Source organism: Patagioenas fasciata, chromosome 1 (genome assembly GCF_037038585.1).
Source record: "Patagioenas fasciata isolate bPatFas1 chromosome 1, bPatFas1.hap1, whole genome shotgun sequence".
In the NCBI taxonomy this organism is placed as follows: domain Eukaryota; kingdom Metazoa; phylum Chordata; class Aves; order Columbiformes; family Columbidae; genus Patagioenas; species Patagioenas fasciata.
The window spans coordinates 213,854,783-213,872,800 of record NC_092520.1 but is presented as its reverse complement, the minus strand read 5'-3'; the positions used below and the strand labels follow the sequence as shown (position 1 = coordinate 213,872,800).

Below are 18,018 nucleotides of genomic sequence, written 5' to 3'. Positions count from 1 at the left end.
AAAAGCAGACTCCCAGCCGGCACCTGCAGACGCTACACCCTGGGGTTGTCCACACTGCCTCTTAAATCCGCTGTCTGCGAAGGCTGCGACAATTCGTCTCTTTTTAAAATGCCCTGATTTACAACATGAGGGACTAAAACTCTAAGCAGACGCTGGCTACAAGCAGAGGTTATAAAGTTTCGCACGTGAGCTGCAGTTTCAGAGCTCGGCGGTTAAAAATGAAGCTTTTAGAACTCTCTCAGCAGTTTGCCAAGGACGCAAACTGAAGGTTTGGACTCAGAAGAGACCCTGCGTGGTTTGTGTATCGTGTAATAGTGATTTTCACAGTCGCTTTCATGTTCTATGCTACGAGCGCATAATGTTTGATGATTTGGCATTCAAAGGAAAGATTTCCACAGGGAATGGCGCTCTTACCGTTTTCTGCTTGGTTTTTGGCGTGAGGTTTCGGTGGGCTGTTAGCGGCGCTTTTTAGCATCTTATTTTTCACTGGCTTTGCCACAGTCTCAGCAACAGGAACTATTTTCCCGTCTGGGTCCTTCAGTGTCTTTAGTCTCTTTGTTTCCAAGCCGGGGTCGTTGGGAGCTGAGGTTTCCTTCCAAACAGGTTCGGACTGTGTTTTGTGGATAAATTCTGCAGATAGGACCTCCGCACCTAGGAGAAGGAAAAGGAAGGGCATTTATTTTGGTTCGAGACATATTCAACTTGATTTATTCATCTCGTCTCACGAATGGGTTTGTTACTGATACGAGCGATCAGTAAGCAGTTATTAAAAATTAAGCGTCGCTCCTTAAGCTCATTAAAAGTCTGGTTTCCTGACCTGGACTAGGTGTTCTCGGGGGATAAGTCACTCTAATTCCTGCCTGGCACACCTGCACCCAGAGGTGCTTATTTCCCTCTCCCACAAGCACATGAGAACCTCTCCAACATCCACCTGCAACGTCACTCAGATCCAAGGCGATGTGGCCCGGGACAGAGCTCCATGGACTGTGAATGAGGTGACTTCAGATGCTGTGTTACCAACTGTGCCGCACAACAGTCTGTTTCCAGAGTCGCTCCCACTACCAGTGATGTACGTAACTGCCAGAGGAGGCTCCTTTGGATATTTTCAGCCACATTGGGAGTGAGTGTTGATGTGCTGGAGGGCAGGAGGCTCTACAGAGGGATCTGGACCAGCTGGACTGACGGGCTGAGGCCAATTGTCTGAGGTTCACCAAGGCCAAGTGCTGGGTTCTGCACGTGGGTCACAACAACCCCATGAACGCTGCAGGCTTGGGAAACAGCAGCTGGAAAGTGCCCGGCGGAAAAGGACCCGGGGGTGTTGGTGCCAGCGGCTGAACATGAGCCAGCGTGTGCCCAGGTGGCCAAGAGGCCACCAGCATCCTGGCTGGGACCAGCACTGGTGTGGCCAGCAGGCCCAGGGCAGTGACCGTCCCTGTGCTGGGACCTGGGGAGGCCAAACCGCCAATCCTGGGGGCAGTTCTGGGCCCCTCACATCAAGAAAGAGCTTGAGGTGCTGGAGCAAGTGGAGAGAAGGGAACGGAGCTGGTGAGGGGCTGGAGCACAAGTGTGATGGGAGCAGCTTAGGGACCTGGGGGGTTCAGCTGGAGAACAGGAGCTGAGGGGAGACCTTCTGATCTCTGAACTGCCTGAAAGGAGCTTGGAGCCAGGGGGGTCGGGCTCTGCTCCCCAGGAACAAGCGCCAGGAGCAGAGGAAACGGCCTCAAGTTGCACCAGGGGAGGTTGAGGTTGAATCTGGGAACAATTTCTTCCCCAAAGGGCTGTGGGGCATTGGAACAGGCTGCCCAGGGCAGTGCTGGAGTCACCATCCCTGGAGGGTTGGACAGACACAGAGATGAGGTTCTCAGGGACATGGGACAGTGCCAGGGGTGGGTTAACGGTTGGATTCCATGATCTTGAGAATTTCTTCCAACCAAATGATTCTATGATTCTATCACCACCAATCTATTTGGATGCTTTTAGGAGCCGTCTCCTTGCTCTGGGCACCCAGAGGGGAGACATCCCAGCTGGATACCCTGAAGAAATAGGAGAAATTCAGTCCCATTTACACAGCACTCACCTCTTTTCCTTCTGTGCGGAAACTGCAAATTGGCTAATTTAAGCATGGGCTCGTCGGAACTGGCCGTCAGCCCTGATTTTATAGGCAACGACAAAGAGATGCTGATTTTTTTCTTCTTTTTGGTTGCTCTCCTGTTGGGGCTGCTGTCCCCCAGAGGATTCATTTGCATCTTGAGGGGTGGCCATTTCTTCCTGGGGCTGGTCGCAACGTCTCGGGTGGATTTCCTCAGGCTCTGCTGCATGCAGAGTTTGCTGGTTGAGTTGATGTCTTTTGTGGGCTCTTTACCGCTCCGGTCCAGCCCCATTGCGGGGTTTTCACTTTTGATTTTTATTGCTGCTGATGCGTTGGGAGGAAGAGGAGCCGGTGGCCCAGCTGAAGAGACATCCACTTTATCATTGTAGGGAAGAGACTGAACAGCACCAGTCAAACACCCTAAGGCAGCGGGCGCTTCCAGAGTATAGCTGCTGGGATCGGAAAAATAACGCTGTAGCTGGGAGAAGGATCGTTCTGGGTGTTTTTTGAAGGGATTAGTACACCCATCCTCAGTTGGTGCAAGGAGAGAAGTTTCACCAGAAGTGGGCTGTGTGTTTTGGTTGAGTTTTGCGTATTCCTGGAAGTGCTGTTTGATACGGATGTTGGTACCGACTGCGTCCTCCCAGGAAGAATCGGTGGCTTTTTGTAAGGCATAGCGAAGCCCAGGCAAAACGGAGGTGATCTTTAACGAGACGTCACCATCGTCGCTATCTTCCCTTTCATCTTTGGGATCGTGCTTTTCAACTGCAAAAGGAAAATAAGAGAATTTTACTCAAAAAAATGATTCAATTCCCCAAATCACCTCACTGTTACATTCTAAGAGAACACGGAAGTTATAAAAAAGCCCCAAAAGTCAACCTACAAAAAGCAACCCCCAGGGGCGATGTCCTGGTTTGATGGATGCTGGTAACAGCTGAAGGTAAAAAAGAATTGCACGTGGGAGTCAGAAGTGGATTAAATTCAGATGAAAGATTGCTGTTGTAGCAACTAGCCCCATTCTGACGGGAATTACAGGGTGAGATCGCATGCACAGTGATCTAAGTCCCTTCACTCCAGCAATTCTTGCTATATCCAACTTTTAAGACAGTCAGAGCTCTGAAAATACACAGGTTTTGACTAAAAAAACCCCCAAACCAGCTTAAATTCAGTGTTGCTTGTGCGGAGTATTTGGACTGGCACCATTTTTGGATCCCTTGTGCTGTTTATGTCCCTGTTCAGGTGCAACTTCCAGCAGCTCCATCTCTACCCGCTTGCAAGCACAGGTGGACGCACTTCATGTGAGGACACCACAATCAGTGCTCCGGAGTGGGATGAGGAACATGGACATCCCCAAACAGACCCAGGGACATGAACCCCTGAGTCATTTGCTAAAGCTGAAGGATTGATCCTACTGAAAACAGTTGGCGTTTCTGAATAATGCCCTGCTACATGTGGAGCACAGTATCATAAAAGTTTAGCTCCCAATAAGGATGAAGATTAATATGTCCCAGGACTCAGGGTGCTTGCCCTGGCCAATGTCACCGCGGAAGGTGGCTCTTTTTGGCACAGCAGTGTCCCCTCAGTGTCTGGAAATGCCTGAAGAGCCGGTGTGATATGCGGAAGCCTTCCAGAAATGGTGACTCCAGCACTGCCCTGGGCAGCCTGTTCCAATGCCCCACAGCCCTTTGGGGAAGAAATTGGTCCCCAGATCCAGCCTCAACCTCCCCTGGTGCAACTCGAGGCCATTTCCTCTGCTCCTGGCGCTTGTTCCTGGGGAGCAGAGCCCGACCCCCCTGGCTCCAAGCTCCTTTCAGGCAGTTCAGAGATCAGAAGGTCTCCCCTCAGCTCCTGTTCTCCAGCTGAACCCCCCAGGTCCCTCAGCCGCTCCCATCACACTTGTGATCCAGCCCCTTCCCCAGCTCCGTTGCCCTTCTGCACAAGCCAGACTTATCCAGCTTCATCCTCCACACCTCAACAGTCTGATGTTGGAGCTTTGCACTCGCAGGTTTAGCCCATCTGTATGTTACGGTCCAATTTGGAGGTTTCTTTTAGCTGCACGGCCTGGCTGACAACCCCAGTGCCCTTCCCGGTCAAATCTCTTTCCAGCAAGGCAGATGTTTCTCTTCCCCTTCCAGACGTGTGATTTTCTTTGCTGATCAGCCCTCCTCTGCACTGGCAATGCTGCTCCGTGTTACCAGCAAGCCCAGGCATCCCCAGAGCCGGATCCTGGCTGCCTGTCCCCGCTGCTGGCTGGGGAACACCGCAGCACGTCTGCACATCAGGCTCGTTACGCCTGCCCTGCATTCCTCCCGACGGCTGTCTGGACAGGAAGGGAAAAGATTCAGAGACCACTTGTTTCGAAATGGGAAATATTATTCATGCTCCGAGTGCGAGCCAAGCGACTTCAAACGCGTCCGTCCTTCGGTGACTGTCCCTTGTCCACCCAAACCGCTGCGCAGTTCTGCTTATCTTCACAGAAAGGAGAATCTGTACAGAAAAATGGTTTATGGTCCCAGCGAGGTCTCAGACCCAAGGGGTAGTCGGGGCTGGCCAGGGTAACACTGCTCGCGTAGGCAGAACCGGACATCACATGCAGGAATCCCGCTGGCACCAGAGGGAAAACATCTGGAAGCCATCAGCGTTCAGATCACGTAATGTAACAACGCTCAATCTTATCCTCTCCTCCTGCTCCTCAGCTTTGCCTTCAGCTGCTCTCCTGCTGCCCAGGCTTTGCCTCTGCTTTATCATCAAAACCAGCCACAAGTTAACATCCGTCACAGTCCTAAACCTGCCTACCAAGTGGTTGCTTCCACTGTCTTCGCTCTAGCATGCTCCTTAGGTACCCTCTCCTGTCTCCACCACCCTCTTCCACAAAAAGCCTCTTCAAAATAAATACCCCGCTGCCCTGTTCTACTCTCCCCCAGCACAGTCAGCCTTTCAAGACTAAATCCCGCTGCTCTGGAGGGTATTTTGTGCCCGTTGCGGGGCTGGTCAGCAGGATCTCAATATCTGGGTGGCCAATTCCCACCTCCAGCCTGGTCTCCATGTGTTTTCCTTCCCTCAACTCACCCAGTTTCAGGTTCTTGCTTCAGGGGTCACAGCAACACCCCTGCACTTTGGGTCTTGTGTCTGCTTCAGGAGGAGCCTGTCCCTCTCCTACACCTAGAGAAGGAACCAGAAAATGTTGCCACACTAACACAGCCACCAGCAGCACGTCCTAAAGGTCAGGCTGACCGAAATCAGGCATCAAAGACATTCGCAACCCACGCTGCCAAGATACCATCACATCTTCACCCAACTTACAAGCCCACTTCATATGTGGATCCTGAAGGAGAAAGTTGCTAGCTGGAGGTTAAACACCAAAAAAAAGACAAAATAAGCCACACTCGGATGTGCTGGTGGTTCCTGTCGGTTCTTCTGCCAATTTTATCTTCCGGGGAGGGGAGATGGGTATGTCCTGCGCAGCTCTTTGGGCAGTGCCAGCCATCACTCACGCAGAGGCGGGATGAAATACCAGTGTGCGCTGGCATAAAGAGCCTCTTGGCTCGTCCCTGGGATGACTCAACAAAAAGCAAGCCAGAAGTTACGTAGAGCGAAAGGTTTCTGTTTCTGTGTCGCCTGGGGATCTGCAAGGCTCCAAGTGTTACTGGTGGAGTGGATGCAGCGCAAGGTGTGTGGATGAAGCCGTCCAGGGGAGCCAAAGCAGTAACTTTCTTTATATCCACCAGAGGAAACTGCAGTGTGAATATTTCCATGCAGACAGTGCAGCATAAAACCAACAGATACGACAAAAATTGGAGGCAAACGCAACAGATGTCGAAGCTTGTTCTTATTTCAAGATCTGCAGGTTCAAACTGTGCAAATCTTTATTTTCTCTTCTTCAGTGCAGCACGAAACACATGTTCTGGGGCTGCAAAGAGCCTGGATTCACCTCGCAGGTCCCAAAGCTGTGAGTCACCGCGGCTCTGCCCAACACCATCACCCTCCCTCACCCGTCACACACCCTGACCGGTTGTCATGGCCCCGCTGCCCGTGTTTACAGATCCCGCAGCAATCACACGACAGGGCTGAGCTCCAAACCCTTGCTGCTGGGGAACAGGCAGAAAGGGATCTGGGGGTACTAACTGACAGGAAGCTCAATATGAGCCACCAGTGTGCCCAGGTGGCCAAGAAGGCCAATGGTGTCCTGTCCTGTATCAGGAATAGCATGGTCAGCAGGACAAGGGCAGTGATCTTTCCCCTGTACTCTGCATTGGGGAGGCCACACCTCAAGTATCGTGTTCAGTTCTGGGCCGCTCAGATCAGGAAAGAGATTGAAGTGCTGGAGCGGGTCCAGAGAAGAGCAACAAGACTGGGGAAGGGACTGGAGCACAAACCCTATGGGGAGAGGCTGAGGGAGCTGGGCTTGTTCAGTCTGGAGAAGAGGAGGCTTAGAGGTGAGCTCAGCACTCTCTAGAACGACCTGAAGGGCAGTTCTAGCCAGGGGGGATTGGGCTCTTCTCCCAGGCAGTCAGCAATAGGACAAGGGGGCATGGGCTTCAACTCTGCCAGGGGAAACTGAGGCTGGAGATTAGAAAGCAATTCTGTGCAGAGAGAGTGGTCAGCATTGGAATGGCTGCCCAGGGAGGTGCTGGACTCACCGGCTCTGGAGGTTTGTAAACTGAGATTGGACATGGCACTTAGTGCCATGATCTAGTGAACGGACTAGAGTTGGACCAAGGGTTGGACTCTATGTCTCTGAGGTCTCTTCCAACCCAGTCAATTCTGTGATTTTGTGCTCTTTAGGACACAACGCCCCTTCCACACATCTCAACCTTTCCCAGAGCCCATTTCGCTTGTTATCTCAGCAGAAAACAATTTATTTCTTTTTTCTTTTCAGGGCAGGTTGTTTTCCTGTTGGTTTAGCAAATCACATCAGCTCTGTGCAGGGTCCAGCAAGTGCCATGTGTCGTTTCACGCCCCAGAGCATGACACCTTTACGGATTACAGCTCTGCACGAATCAGACTCCCAAGAGCACACATAAGACATTTGAGGGAGCAGATGCTGCTGAAAATCCACTGAGAGGGAGGAAAGTAATTAGTTTTCACTCCCATCATCTTCCTGCAAAGGGGTAAGGAAGTGCAGTGAATGGGTAAGGCAGGGAATCTGTTTTACATCAGCTTCAAACGCAGCAGAGCGAGAGAGCGGAGATTTTTCTCTGCTCTTTTAATACCCTTTGTGCTAAAGCTGTAGGTGATTCTGAGCAGAGAAATCAACTCTTTGAGAGGAACGTGGTTGTGAGAACCCTCTGGTGAGGTTCCCGCACCCAAAAAACACGGTGTCTGAAGCCGGTGAAGGGAATATTCCTACCTCTCAGGTGCACCGACCGGGATGAGGTGAACAGAAACAGGGCCAGGAGGCTGACAGGCTCCTTGGGGTCACAATCTATAAAAGAAAGCAATGGGTTTTGTTTAAACTGAGGCTGCCCATCGTCTGTCTCTAAAACAGAGCAAAACGTTTAAGCACAGATATTGGTTTCTACATAGCCATGTCTTACCGTCATCTTGTGCCAAGGCAGAGGACGAGAGGAGGATAAAGACTCCTCGATCTTGTAAATATTTGACGATTGCCTGTAAAGAAACACACACAAAGTTAAAGCAACCACTCCCTCTCCTCCTTAGCACACTTTATATCACTCAGCATGACTATCAACACGCCGTGATTGTTGGTGAACGTGTGCCAACACCATCAGCTCACTCCCTACTGAGGAGGACACTGCTGGGGTCCACACCACTTCGGCCAACCCAGAGTTTCCCCTCCATTTGTGTTGTTATTCAGCTCTCAAATTCCTCCTGTCTGTGCCTTAAAAATTCAATACCCTTAGCCAAACTGGCTGCAATTAATGAATAAGGTTAAGAATTTGACTCAAGTTCAAAAGCTCCTGGGCATCTCAGCCAGGAACCGCTCATGGCAACCCAGGGGGAAGGTTTTCCCAGCAGTGAAAGCAAAGCATCTGAAAAAAACAACAATCGACGGTTCCAGTCACAAGCCTGACTGAAGTTAAGGCCGCACAGTTTGCTTATTAGCAGCACCAGTACCAATGAATACGTGAGAAAAATATTTGCTGAGTGTAAGCAACGTCTGTGACTCCGTCTCAGAGCTGGATGACCGCATGTCTAAAAAGATATGTACATTTATCAAGGGTTTTCTTGTGTTTGGGTGTTGCTTGATGCGTCATCGCAGAGACTTGGACTGCCTTTCCCTCCTTGGGGACACCCATTTGGATATTTTTCCTCCAAACAGATGCATATTTTCAGGAATGTTACAGGAACGGAATAACTCGAGGGCTTCTAACGCTCTGCGAAACTTTGCTGATCTCATTCAATACGCTCAGACATAACAGAGGGTTGGAGTAATGCCCACGGCTTCTTTCCTTCTGGAAAACAGAACAACTTGGGAAAGGCTGAACAATTTGAGTGTAATATTCACTCTTCAGAACAGTAGCTCCTGGTTTGGTTGTCTCAAGCCAGCAGAGTAGAAGGGATGAGAGCCAAAAATCTCTGCTGCATAAATCAAGCTTGATGAAATAACTGTGGTTTCTCACCAACAGGATGATTTTTGGGTAGGTGAGGAGGAAAGTCGAGCCATAAAGCAGCAGCTGAGATGTCACCCAGCACCCAGAGCGTGCGCCAGCCACCCTTTCTTTTCACTTGAGCCCTTCGCAAGGTGGGTGCCCAGGAGACCAAGGGCCTCAAGTTGCACCAGGGGAGGTTGAGGTTGGATATGGGGAACAATTTCTTTCCCAAAGGGCTGTGGAGCATTGGAACAGGCTGCCCAGGGCAGTGCTGGAGTCACCATCCCTGGAGGGTTGGACAGACGGACATGAGGTTCTCAGGGACATAGGGTAGTGCTCGTGGTGGGGTAACAGTTGAACTCGATGATCTTGAGTGTCTTTTCCAACCAAAATGATTCTGTGATTCCAAGAGCTGCAGCACAGACAGATCTGTGCCCCAACCAGGGGTCCAACCCCTGCTGCACAGTTCAGTTCACTTGCATGTGAAGGGACATTAAGATTGCCTCTTCTCATGTCATTAACAGTTTAATCAATGCTTTAGAGAGTCAGAGTGTTTTTCTTACAGGGATTCACAACAAACACTTGCTCTGGTGTGTTACATGCGGGATTTGCACATCAGTGAGCAGGTCCTCAGCAGCGTCACACAGCAACGGCACATCCGGGCACTTCATGAGCCGCTGCCAAATTATAGCGAGGGGAGGACGTGCCCTCGTGGCCATGAATGTACAACTCCGAATCTACAAGGAAGCATCAGATGCGAGAGAGCAACCAGCAGCAGCAAACGCAAACCCAACCCAAGCCCAAAACCCAGCAGAGATGCAGGTGCCGTGCTGAGGTTCTACCCTTGGCATCACAAGGGGATGTGACGATCACACCAGGAATAAAAGATTCCAGTGTGCTGGGAAAAAAAGCCTTATCAGATAATACATTGTAAGGGAAATTACCTGTTAGAAAAAGCATAAATCTCAATATTTTCAGAGCTCCCAGAAGCCTGTGAGGTTTTGGTATCATAACTGTATCTAGCTGAGTGGGGGTTATTTTGTAGCCGAAAGGGAAAAAGGCAGACGTGTGACATCTTATATCTTTTGCTTAGTAATTATCATTTTGGCATTGAGGGACTTTGTTTCTGCTTTCTTAATATATAAGATAGCTTTGCAGTCCTTGTCCGCTATGCTGTTTGCAATGCAAGGGGGAAAATCATGAATAAAGAGAATAAAATAATCTCATCTGGCATAAATACAGCCCAAGAAGAGGTTTGCCTGGTATAACGCCTTCTGCTCATCCTAGAAATCAGTTCCCAGCTCATAGAGGGTAATCTTCAGTTAACAGATCTTATACAGAAAACTAAGCTGTGTTTGAGAATAACAAAGTAAGAAAATAAAACCTGAACTAGGGAAATTCAATCCCTTTTTCATTAGTTCAGAATCTGTGTATAATGTTACTAAAAGTTCAAAGAGGCCACTTTCCATCCAGAATTAACACTGCTTTAAAATACTTACCAAGTCTTTTTCCTTCAGATTTTCTACTAATAGATCCATTTTATATTGATCCTTATCTGATATTTCCACTTCATACAGACTGAAGTAAAGGCCCTGAAAGCAGACTGCAGACAGAAAGACAGAGAATTTGACGTTGAAATAGTGCTGCTTGCATGAGCTCTGAACAAACAAGCGCTGTTGTACCAAGAAGATGGGTGTGCAATTGGTGGAAGTACTGGGTTTAAAAAATCAAGTCTTATCAAGATTTCCTACGCTGGTATATGCATTCGTATTGCAGAGTTTCCTCTCTGACCCACGCTTCAGAGATGTTTTTTATCTTATCTCTGCAGCTAACAAAAGCAAATGAACCAACGCTGTGTGCTTCAACAGAAACAAGGAGCATTTCAGAGGGAAACACTTCACACCAGACTCACCCCTGATCTGGAGCATCCTTATTCCCCACTCTGATCCCCAAGGGAGTTTAACAAAGCCAAGATCCCAGACCCACTTTATCACAGAATCACAGAATCCCAGAATGTCAGGGATTGGAAGGGCCCTGGAAAGCTCATCCAGTGCAATCCCCCCGGAGCAGGAACACCCAGCTGAGGTTCCACAGGAAGGTGTCCAGGCGGGTTTGAATGTCAGCAGAGAAGGAGACTCCACAACCTCCCTGGGCAGCCTGGGCCAGGCTCTGTCACCCTCATTGAGAAGAAGTTTCTTCTCAAATCTAAGTAGAACCTCTTGTGTTCCAGTTTGAACCCATCACCCCTTGTCCTATCATTGGTTGGCACCAAGAAGAGCTTGGTTCCATCCTCCTGACACTCACCCTTTATATATCTGTAACCATGAATGAGGTCACCCCTCAGTCTCCTCTTCTTCAGCTCCAGAGCCCCAGCTCCCTCAGTCTTTCCTCACACGGAAGATGCTCCACTCCCTTAATCATTTTCGTTGCCTTGCGCTGAATTTTGCAGCACAATTCTTCTGTTCAGTATTTCCTCTCTTTTATCAGACAACCGTAAGATTTTGGCCCCACAGCACCTTCAGCAAGTGTTGCTGTGGCCTCCCCAACTTCTCCTGCCTCCTCCCCTGCCCTGGCTCTATCCTCTGAATTCTAACCCCCAAAACAAGCTGGCCCTCAGCTGGCCCCAGATACACAGATGGGAGGCAACACTGCAGCGGGCCACACTTATTTTGGTGCAAGACGATATGGAAATGCACCTGGAGCTTCTGCAAATCACATCCAGAGCCCTCCATGCGGTATTTGTGTCAGTAACAGTGTGTCCGCTGCAATGAGCGGCCACTCACAACCATCAGGAGGTCAACACCTTCGAGCTGCTGGGCTCCTCAGAACTCCAACCCAAAATGAGGTGTAATCAGACACAGGTCCTCTCCTCCCCATCCTGCACTGATCAGGACAGGGAGTTGTTGACTACCGACAAATGGCATCTCTTAGCACCACTAAGGGAAGAGTAGAGCCCTTCTCTCCCTTCCCCAAATATCCATTTTTATTTGCTGACTGCTCAACCTCTCCCCAAGGTTTCTGGAGTCTTCTCCCCTCTCATGCTGCCACTCACTGTCACTGTCAGTCCCCAGGAAGTGACAAATATGCTACCTGTGACTCAAAGCAAGCACATCTTTTATTTTGCTGGCAGCTACCTCAATCCGTCCAGATGCAGGAGATGCTGGGTGAGATTCCAAGGGATGGAGTGTCCCTCATCTCGTAGGGAGGGGAAAATGTGTCTCCCTGCATTTGCTCTCAGCTCCACCACGTTTGGCACCTTGCAGGATGGAAGTTCAGGTCTCAAAAGAGTGTCTCCCACCCTGTCCTGTTGCAGGAACAGGCTGATTAAAGGGCTGCTTTATGACAGTGTGGACAGAAAAACCTCCCTGTGCTGCCTTGGCACTTTTCCTCACTTATCTGCAATCAGCCACCCTTGAAAAAAGGACCCAGCGCTACGTGGACCTGAGTTCTGACCCCCTGTGGCATTTCCTCTGGCACGGCACGAACGGATGTTACTCATCACACCGGTGGGTTCTGCACTCACCTTCATTCTCAACATAATTTCTTTTCCCAAATGCAGCTTCTGGTAGCTTTTTCTTCAAGTCAGACAAACCCATGATATGGTTCATGTCCAGGTTGGGAGGCCTGCGGGGAGAAAGCGGTAGATGGGGAGATCACAAGCAGAAAAGGGCTCTCAGGATTAAGAATAATAAAGAGTTCTGACTGCCCTGTTACTGTGAAACCAGAGAAAGAAGCTCTGGAGAAGGTGCAACTCGCTTAGCCCTTCGCTGACTTGAGGATCCAAACACTGATTTTGGATCCAAACACTGAATTTGATCACCAAACACTGATATCGGTGGCTGCGTTACTGGTTGTTTCAAACTGCTGTTTGCTGGTTGGCTTCTGACTACTCACAATTTCATATATCTCTCTTTATTTTGAATGCTCGCTACCTCAATATTTTATTTGCCATCGTGCCGACCTGTAAACACAACTGGCTGACCGGACCTGCACTATCAGGAAGCAGCTTCTCACAAGAAGAAAAACCCGAGCAGGAATAATTGATTTGGAATAAACACCTCTAAACAGTTAAGAAAAAAAGCTGCCCAAATCCAGCTGTTTCCAACTGCAGTTCAGGGTCTGCTCTCACGTGCTCATCCAGCTGTTGCTGACACCACACCACTGACTGCCCAAAACCACCTTTCTGACACTGATGAAGATGCTGATCAACGAAGGGATGTGACAAGGAGAGACAAACCTTTCTTTCGCTGGTACACAGACACCCAAAGGTAATCCCAAAACGATCTGTAATAGTGGGTGTGATGCTTCACACGCCACAAATTGCACAAAAAAAGAAGAGAAAGGGCAACTTACAGCTGAGCTGGAATGGTGGAGCTGTGTGGGGTCCTCAGGGCGATGTTGCACAGGAGCTGGCCCTTGATGGAGAGCTGCCCCCTCCATGGACAGTACGATGCTACAGGCAAAACAGAGAGCAGCTCAGGGAAAGCAGGGCAAACAAGAGCAAAATACATTTACAAATCAAAACCAATCACCAAACGCTCCTACCTTTGTGGTTAAGCTCTGGTCTAGAGAAAAGAAAGGAGAAAAAGGAACATTTAGCAACGGGAAAACAGCCCACAAAAGCGACCAGATGTTTTGGAACAGGTTGCTTACAGGCTCTCTAGAGCTAAGATGGGCATTTCCTTCGGCTCCCTGTACTGGCAGGTGACGAGGACGTACGGACAGATCTGCCTGGGCCGCTCCGCAGTACGGCCATCGGACACTTCATACACGTAATACTGGGGCAAGAAGGGAAACACAGATGAAAAAAAGCCATGCTGAGGAACGAACGAGGCACCTGGGTCAGCGCTGGGCTGCAAATCTGTACCTGGCTCTGCATGAAGGCCTGGTAGGGGTTGGGCTTTGACGGGACGTTATTTCTGCCCGCAGTGACGTGGCAGTCATAGCCGGGAGATGGGCAGGTATAGCTGGTTGTGTGATTCTCAGACACCACCTTGACCTTCCCCTGTGCCGGAAAAGGGGAGGGGGAAAGGGGGGGGAAAGGGGGGGGAAAGGGGGGGAAAGGGGGGGGAAAGGGGGGGAAAGGGGGGGGAAAGGGGGGGAAAGGGGGGGGAAAAGGGGGAAAGGGGGGGGAAAAGGGGGAAAGGGGGGGGAAAAGGGGGAAAGGGGGGGGAAAAGGGGGAAAGGGGGGGGAAAAGGGGGAAAAGGGGGAAAAGGGGGAAAAGGGGGAAAAGGGGGAAAAGGGGGAAAAGGGGGAAAAGGGGGAAAAGGGGGAAAAGGGGGAAAAGGGGGAAAAGGGGGAAAAGGGGGAAAAGGGGGAAAAGGGGGAAAAGGGGGAAAAGGGAAAAAGGGGAGGGGGAAAAGGGAAAAAGGGGAGGGGGAAAAGGGAACAAAAACCAAATCAACAAAATGAAAGGAAAAGGGAAACAAACATAAACCAAAGAAGGGGAAAGGGATAAAAAACGGGAAAAAAAGGGAGAATAAAAGGGGGGGAAAGGGGAAAGACGATCAAACAAAAACCAACAGAAAAAGACAATCAAACAAAAACCAAACAAAAAAAAAAGGGAAAAAAGGAAAGGGGAAAAAAAAAGAATACACGTAACTATTCACAGAAACGTATTTTAAAAGACCCCTGAATTCTCTTTCTCCTCTTTTTCCCCAAAGATACTGTGAGCAGGAGCCGGTGGGGAGAGGAGAAAAGGGGAAGGGAACGGGGCTGTGATCCTGGCCACCTTAAGGTTACACCCTCAAACCCCACTAAACACTCGAAAATCCAGGGAAAAAGGTGACCCTGTGGGGAATTTCTGGTCTCAGCGGTGGAATTCAGAAGGTCCTCTGCACCCTGTGCTGCCCTGCAGGTCACCAGTCAACCCAGCTGCATCTCTTGCTTTCTAGCCTGACACATCCCATAGTTAAAAATCTCGACGAGCTCTCAACAGAGGTGATTTTACACCCCACCTCGTCATGGTTACGGGTGTGAATGTCTCCTTTAAAACTGTCTGCACTGTATAGTGGCTTATGAAAAGAAATAACAAAAAGACAGACATGTATTTTACCTTAATTAGCTTACAAATGACAATATAGCCCGATTTGCCGTGATACCAGGGTCTGGGATGAAGACAGTCAGCATACTTGGAAATATAAACGCCTGTGAAAATAAAACAATGCAATATCATGTGAATCATCTGTGGAGTAAAACTTATTGCCTGTTAAAAGGACCCTCCCTGTGGGAGTCTCTGGGGAGAAGGAGGGAGAAGGAGGGAGAAGGAGGGAGAAGGAGGGAGAAGGAGGGAGAAGGAGGGAGAAGGAGGGAGAAGGAGGGAGAAGGAGGGAGAAGGAGGGAGAAGGAGGGAGAAGGAGGGAGAAGGAGGGAGAAGGAGGGAGAAGGAGGGAGAAGGAGGGAGAAGGAGGGAGAAGGAGGGAGAAGGAGGGAGAAGGAGGGAGAAGGAGGGAGAAGGAGGGAGAAGGAGGGAGAAGGAGGGAGAAGGAGGGAGAAGGAGGGAGAAGGAGGGAGAAGGAGGGAGAAGGAGGGAGAAGGAGGGAGAAGGAGGGAGAAGGAGGGAGAAGGAGGGAGAAGGAGGGAGAAGGAGGGAGAAGGAGGGAGAAGGAGGGAGAAGGAGGGAGAAGGAGGGAGAAGGAGGGAGAAGGAGGGAGAAGGAGGGAGAAGGAGGGAGAAGGAGGGAGAAGGAGGGAGAAGGAGGGAGAAGGAGGGAGAAGGAGGGAGAAGGAGGGAGAAGGAGGGAGAAGGAGGGAGAAGGAGGGAGAAGGAGGGAGAAGGAGGGAGAAGGAGGGAGAAGGAGGGAGAAGGAGGGAGAAGGAGGGAGAAGGAGGGAGAAGGAGGGAGAAGGAGGGAGAAGGAGGGAGAAGGAGGGAGAAGGAGGGAGAAGGAGGGAGAAGGAGGGAGAAGGAGGGAGAAGGAGGGAGAAGGAGGGAGAAGGAGGGAGAAGGAGGGAGAAGGAGGGAGAAGGAGGGAGAAGGAGGGAGAAGGAGGGAGAAGGAGGGAGAAGGAGGGGCCATAAAAAGGCTAAAACTTTGTGACTTTCATTCTTTTCTTTGACTGCTGCCATGGAACAACATTCAGGGGTAGCTCTGGGAAATTAGTTAATTTGGCACAAATATATTATTTTTTAAACAGTAAACTCGAGGCAACAACTATCCCCCCAAAAAGAATCAATCCCCAAATAGAAGATGATGCTTATGCGTTACACTTGTGTGATGTGGAGTGTAGTAACTGTAGCAAGCATAGTGTTACCTCGCTCCCTTCAAATCCCCAATTGGTTTTATCTAAATTCCTGTTGATTCTCCATCTACATAGTAAGACCAGTCCAAAAAAGTAATGGCATGCTATTTAAAGCATCTCAGTAGCAGCAGTTTGCCTGATAAAGCTTGTCTTTTGAGGAAAACAAATCTCATTCTGTCAGCCTTCCTCCTCTCTCATAGGAGAGATGGGTTTTTCGTCTCCCAATTCAGGAGCTTCTTAAAAATTCTACTGCAGTTCTTGGATTGAATCTTCAGATTCCACTGAGCAGGGCTTGTCTCTTACAGCAACATCTGGCAAAGGGTTTCCAGCTCAGACTGCAAGTAGGGAAGGTACTTTGCTCAATTTGGAGTCACGCGAAGGCAGCGTGGGTGTTTCTATGTCAGGAACACACTCTGCAGGGGTGCAAAAGCAGGTCCATGGGGTGTCACAAACCTTCCCGGGGACATTTTGTGGCTCTTTATGGTCCTTTACCAAGCCAGATGCCAACATGAACCTTCTACCTTGTGACAAGGCCCATTCTGATGTGGCTTATTCACTTCGCTCCTCCATGCCCAGGGCATATATGTGGATTTTTAGAGGGGTGAAGGGGTCTTGGCTCTCCGCTCCTGCTTTATATTTGTAGACAAGATGGGTAGAGAAGTTTGCGGGGGGTAGAACAGGGACTGAGCAGGGGGAAGGCTACAAAGAGACACTCCGTAATGTTCATTTCAGTCCATTCAGACTAAAAATATACACCAAAATAACCAGTTATTGCTTAGTTTGGCATTCACAGCCATTGACTGTTCAATAATTAGGTGTCTTGGCCTGCAAAGGCTTGGGGAAAGAGTACCAGGAGACCTTCTGCTTCTGGCAGAAGGATTTTCTCGGAGTAAAGCATCCCGCACCGCACGTCTCAAGGCCTCCAGACTTTTGGGCAAGGAACGAGCACACACTGAAAAGGGCTTCGACACATCACGATCTGCTCTGGTTATTAACAGGACTGTTGGCAAAAGCTCAGCAAATGGACTCTGACGAGCAAGCCAGCGGGCAGAGCTGCCAAAAAGCCTGAAATGGAGAGGTGAAGAGACAATAACAGTCCCTGGGGAAGATCCCATCCTCAGCTGGTTGAAGGGGCAGAAGAAAACAAATCCTGTTGCTTGCTTTATCCAAATAAATGTGTTTTCCCCATGTAAGAAACATTAGAGTTTCTGTGGATTTTTGCAATAAATAACAAGGCAGCACGAGGAGTTTGTCTGGGTTTTTGCTTTTGTTGTGACAGGAGTCAATACCCCCCAGAACCACGAACAGGACTCTTGGTTCTCTGAATTAATCTCTTACCTTTTGCTGGGTCGCCAAGCGTGGAAATAGAGCTGCTATTTACATGGAGACCTCTCTGACACACCTCTTTTGCCTTCAAAAGAAGAGACAGCCTCTTTTACCATCTATTTTTCAAGAATAAGGGACACAGCTACTGAAATCTATACTAAAACAGTTGGCAAAATACTTGCAACAGGCAAATACATGCTGCGAGTCAATTGCAGAACGTTAGTCTTAAAAACACCCATGGTATAAAGAAAACTAAATATGATGTCCAAAGGAAGAACCAACAGGAAGAGAAACTGTTGTTTCAGATACTAAATACTTGTGTTTGTCAAGTGTTGTTACAAAAACCTCCATGGAAGCAAAAGCTTAGAAAAACCTGGAACAACTCCAGCATCTCCAGAAACCACCGCAAGCGCAAGGCTGGACTTTGCACTTCCTTTATCTTCATGCCCGAGTTAAATGAGGTCCAAACGTTGCCTGGACATCTCCCTCTTTCCTAAAACTGTACAAGGAGCTCTGTCACTTGGCACAGACAATGCTAAATTTCAAGCAGGATAATTCCTGCCTCCAAACTGAGAATGAAAGGGGTTTATTTTGCTGTAGCGCAATCCAAAATGAACAGAACTAAAGTGCATTCGGGCCACCCTCATCCTGAACAAAACCATCTCTACAATGACTTAGCACTGCACTATTAAATCACGTGAAAAGTGAATTCCCACTAGATTCCCTGAGCATCATTACGTAGGTAAACTCTTTTCACAAAATCAAAAGCATCCTTGTGAAAAATGGGTAGGAATAACTTTCCTAATAGC

General features: G+C 49.2%; 1 protein-coding gene across 3 annotated transcripts in view; it reads right to left on the bottom strand.

The window, feature by feature from the left end:
* TASOR2 (transcription activation suppressor family member 2) overlaps positions 1-18,018 on the bottom strand; it is a 47,207-nt gene that overhangs the window by 16,810 nt on the left and 12,379 nt on the right. For 2 of the 3 annotated variants that reach the window (XM_065829260.2, XM_065829261.2), the window contains exons 4-15: positions 17,222-17,294; positions 14,700-14,791; positions 13,511-13,648; positions 13,297-13,421; positions 13,189-13,208; positions 12,997-13,096; positions 12,167-12,267; positions 10,143-10,246; positions 7,627-7,699; positions 7,440-7,514; positions 2,078-2,854; positions 415-651 (exon numbers count right to left, since the gene is read on the bottom strand). In XM_065829260.2, the coding sequence (XP_065685332.1) occupies positions 415-651; positions 2,078-2,854; positions 7,440-7,514; positions 7,627-7,699; positions 10,143-10,246; positions 12,167-12,267; positions 12,997-13,096; positions 13,189-13,208; positions 13,297-13,421; positions 13,511-13,648; positions 14,700-14,791; positions 17,222-17,294 (1,915 nt within the window). Of the gene's footprint in view, positions 1-414; positions 652-2,077; positions 2,855-7,439; positions 7,515-7,626; positions 7,700-10,142; positions 10,247-12,166; positions 12,268-12,996; positions 13,097-13,188; positions 13,209-13,296; positions 13,422-13,510; positions 13,649-14,699; positions 14,792-17,221; positions 17,295-17,582; positions 17,709-18,018 lie in introns of all 3 variants that reach the window. The other variant, XM_071803548.1, reaches the window with a different exon arrangement.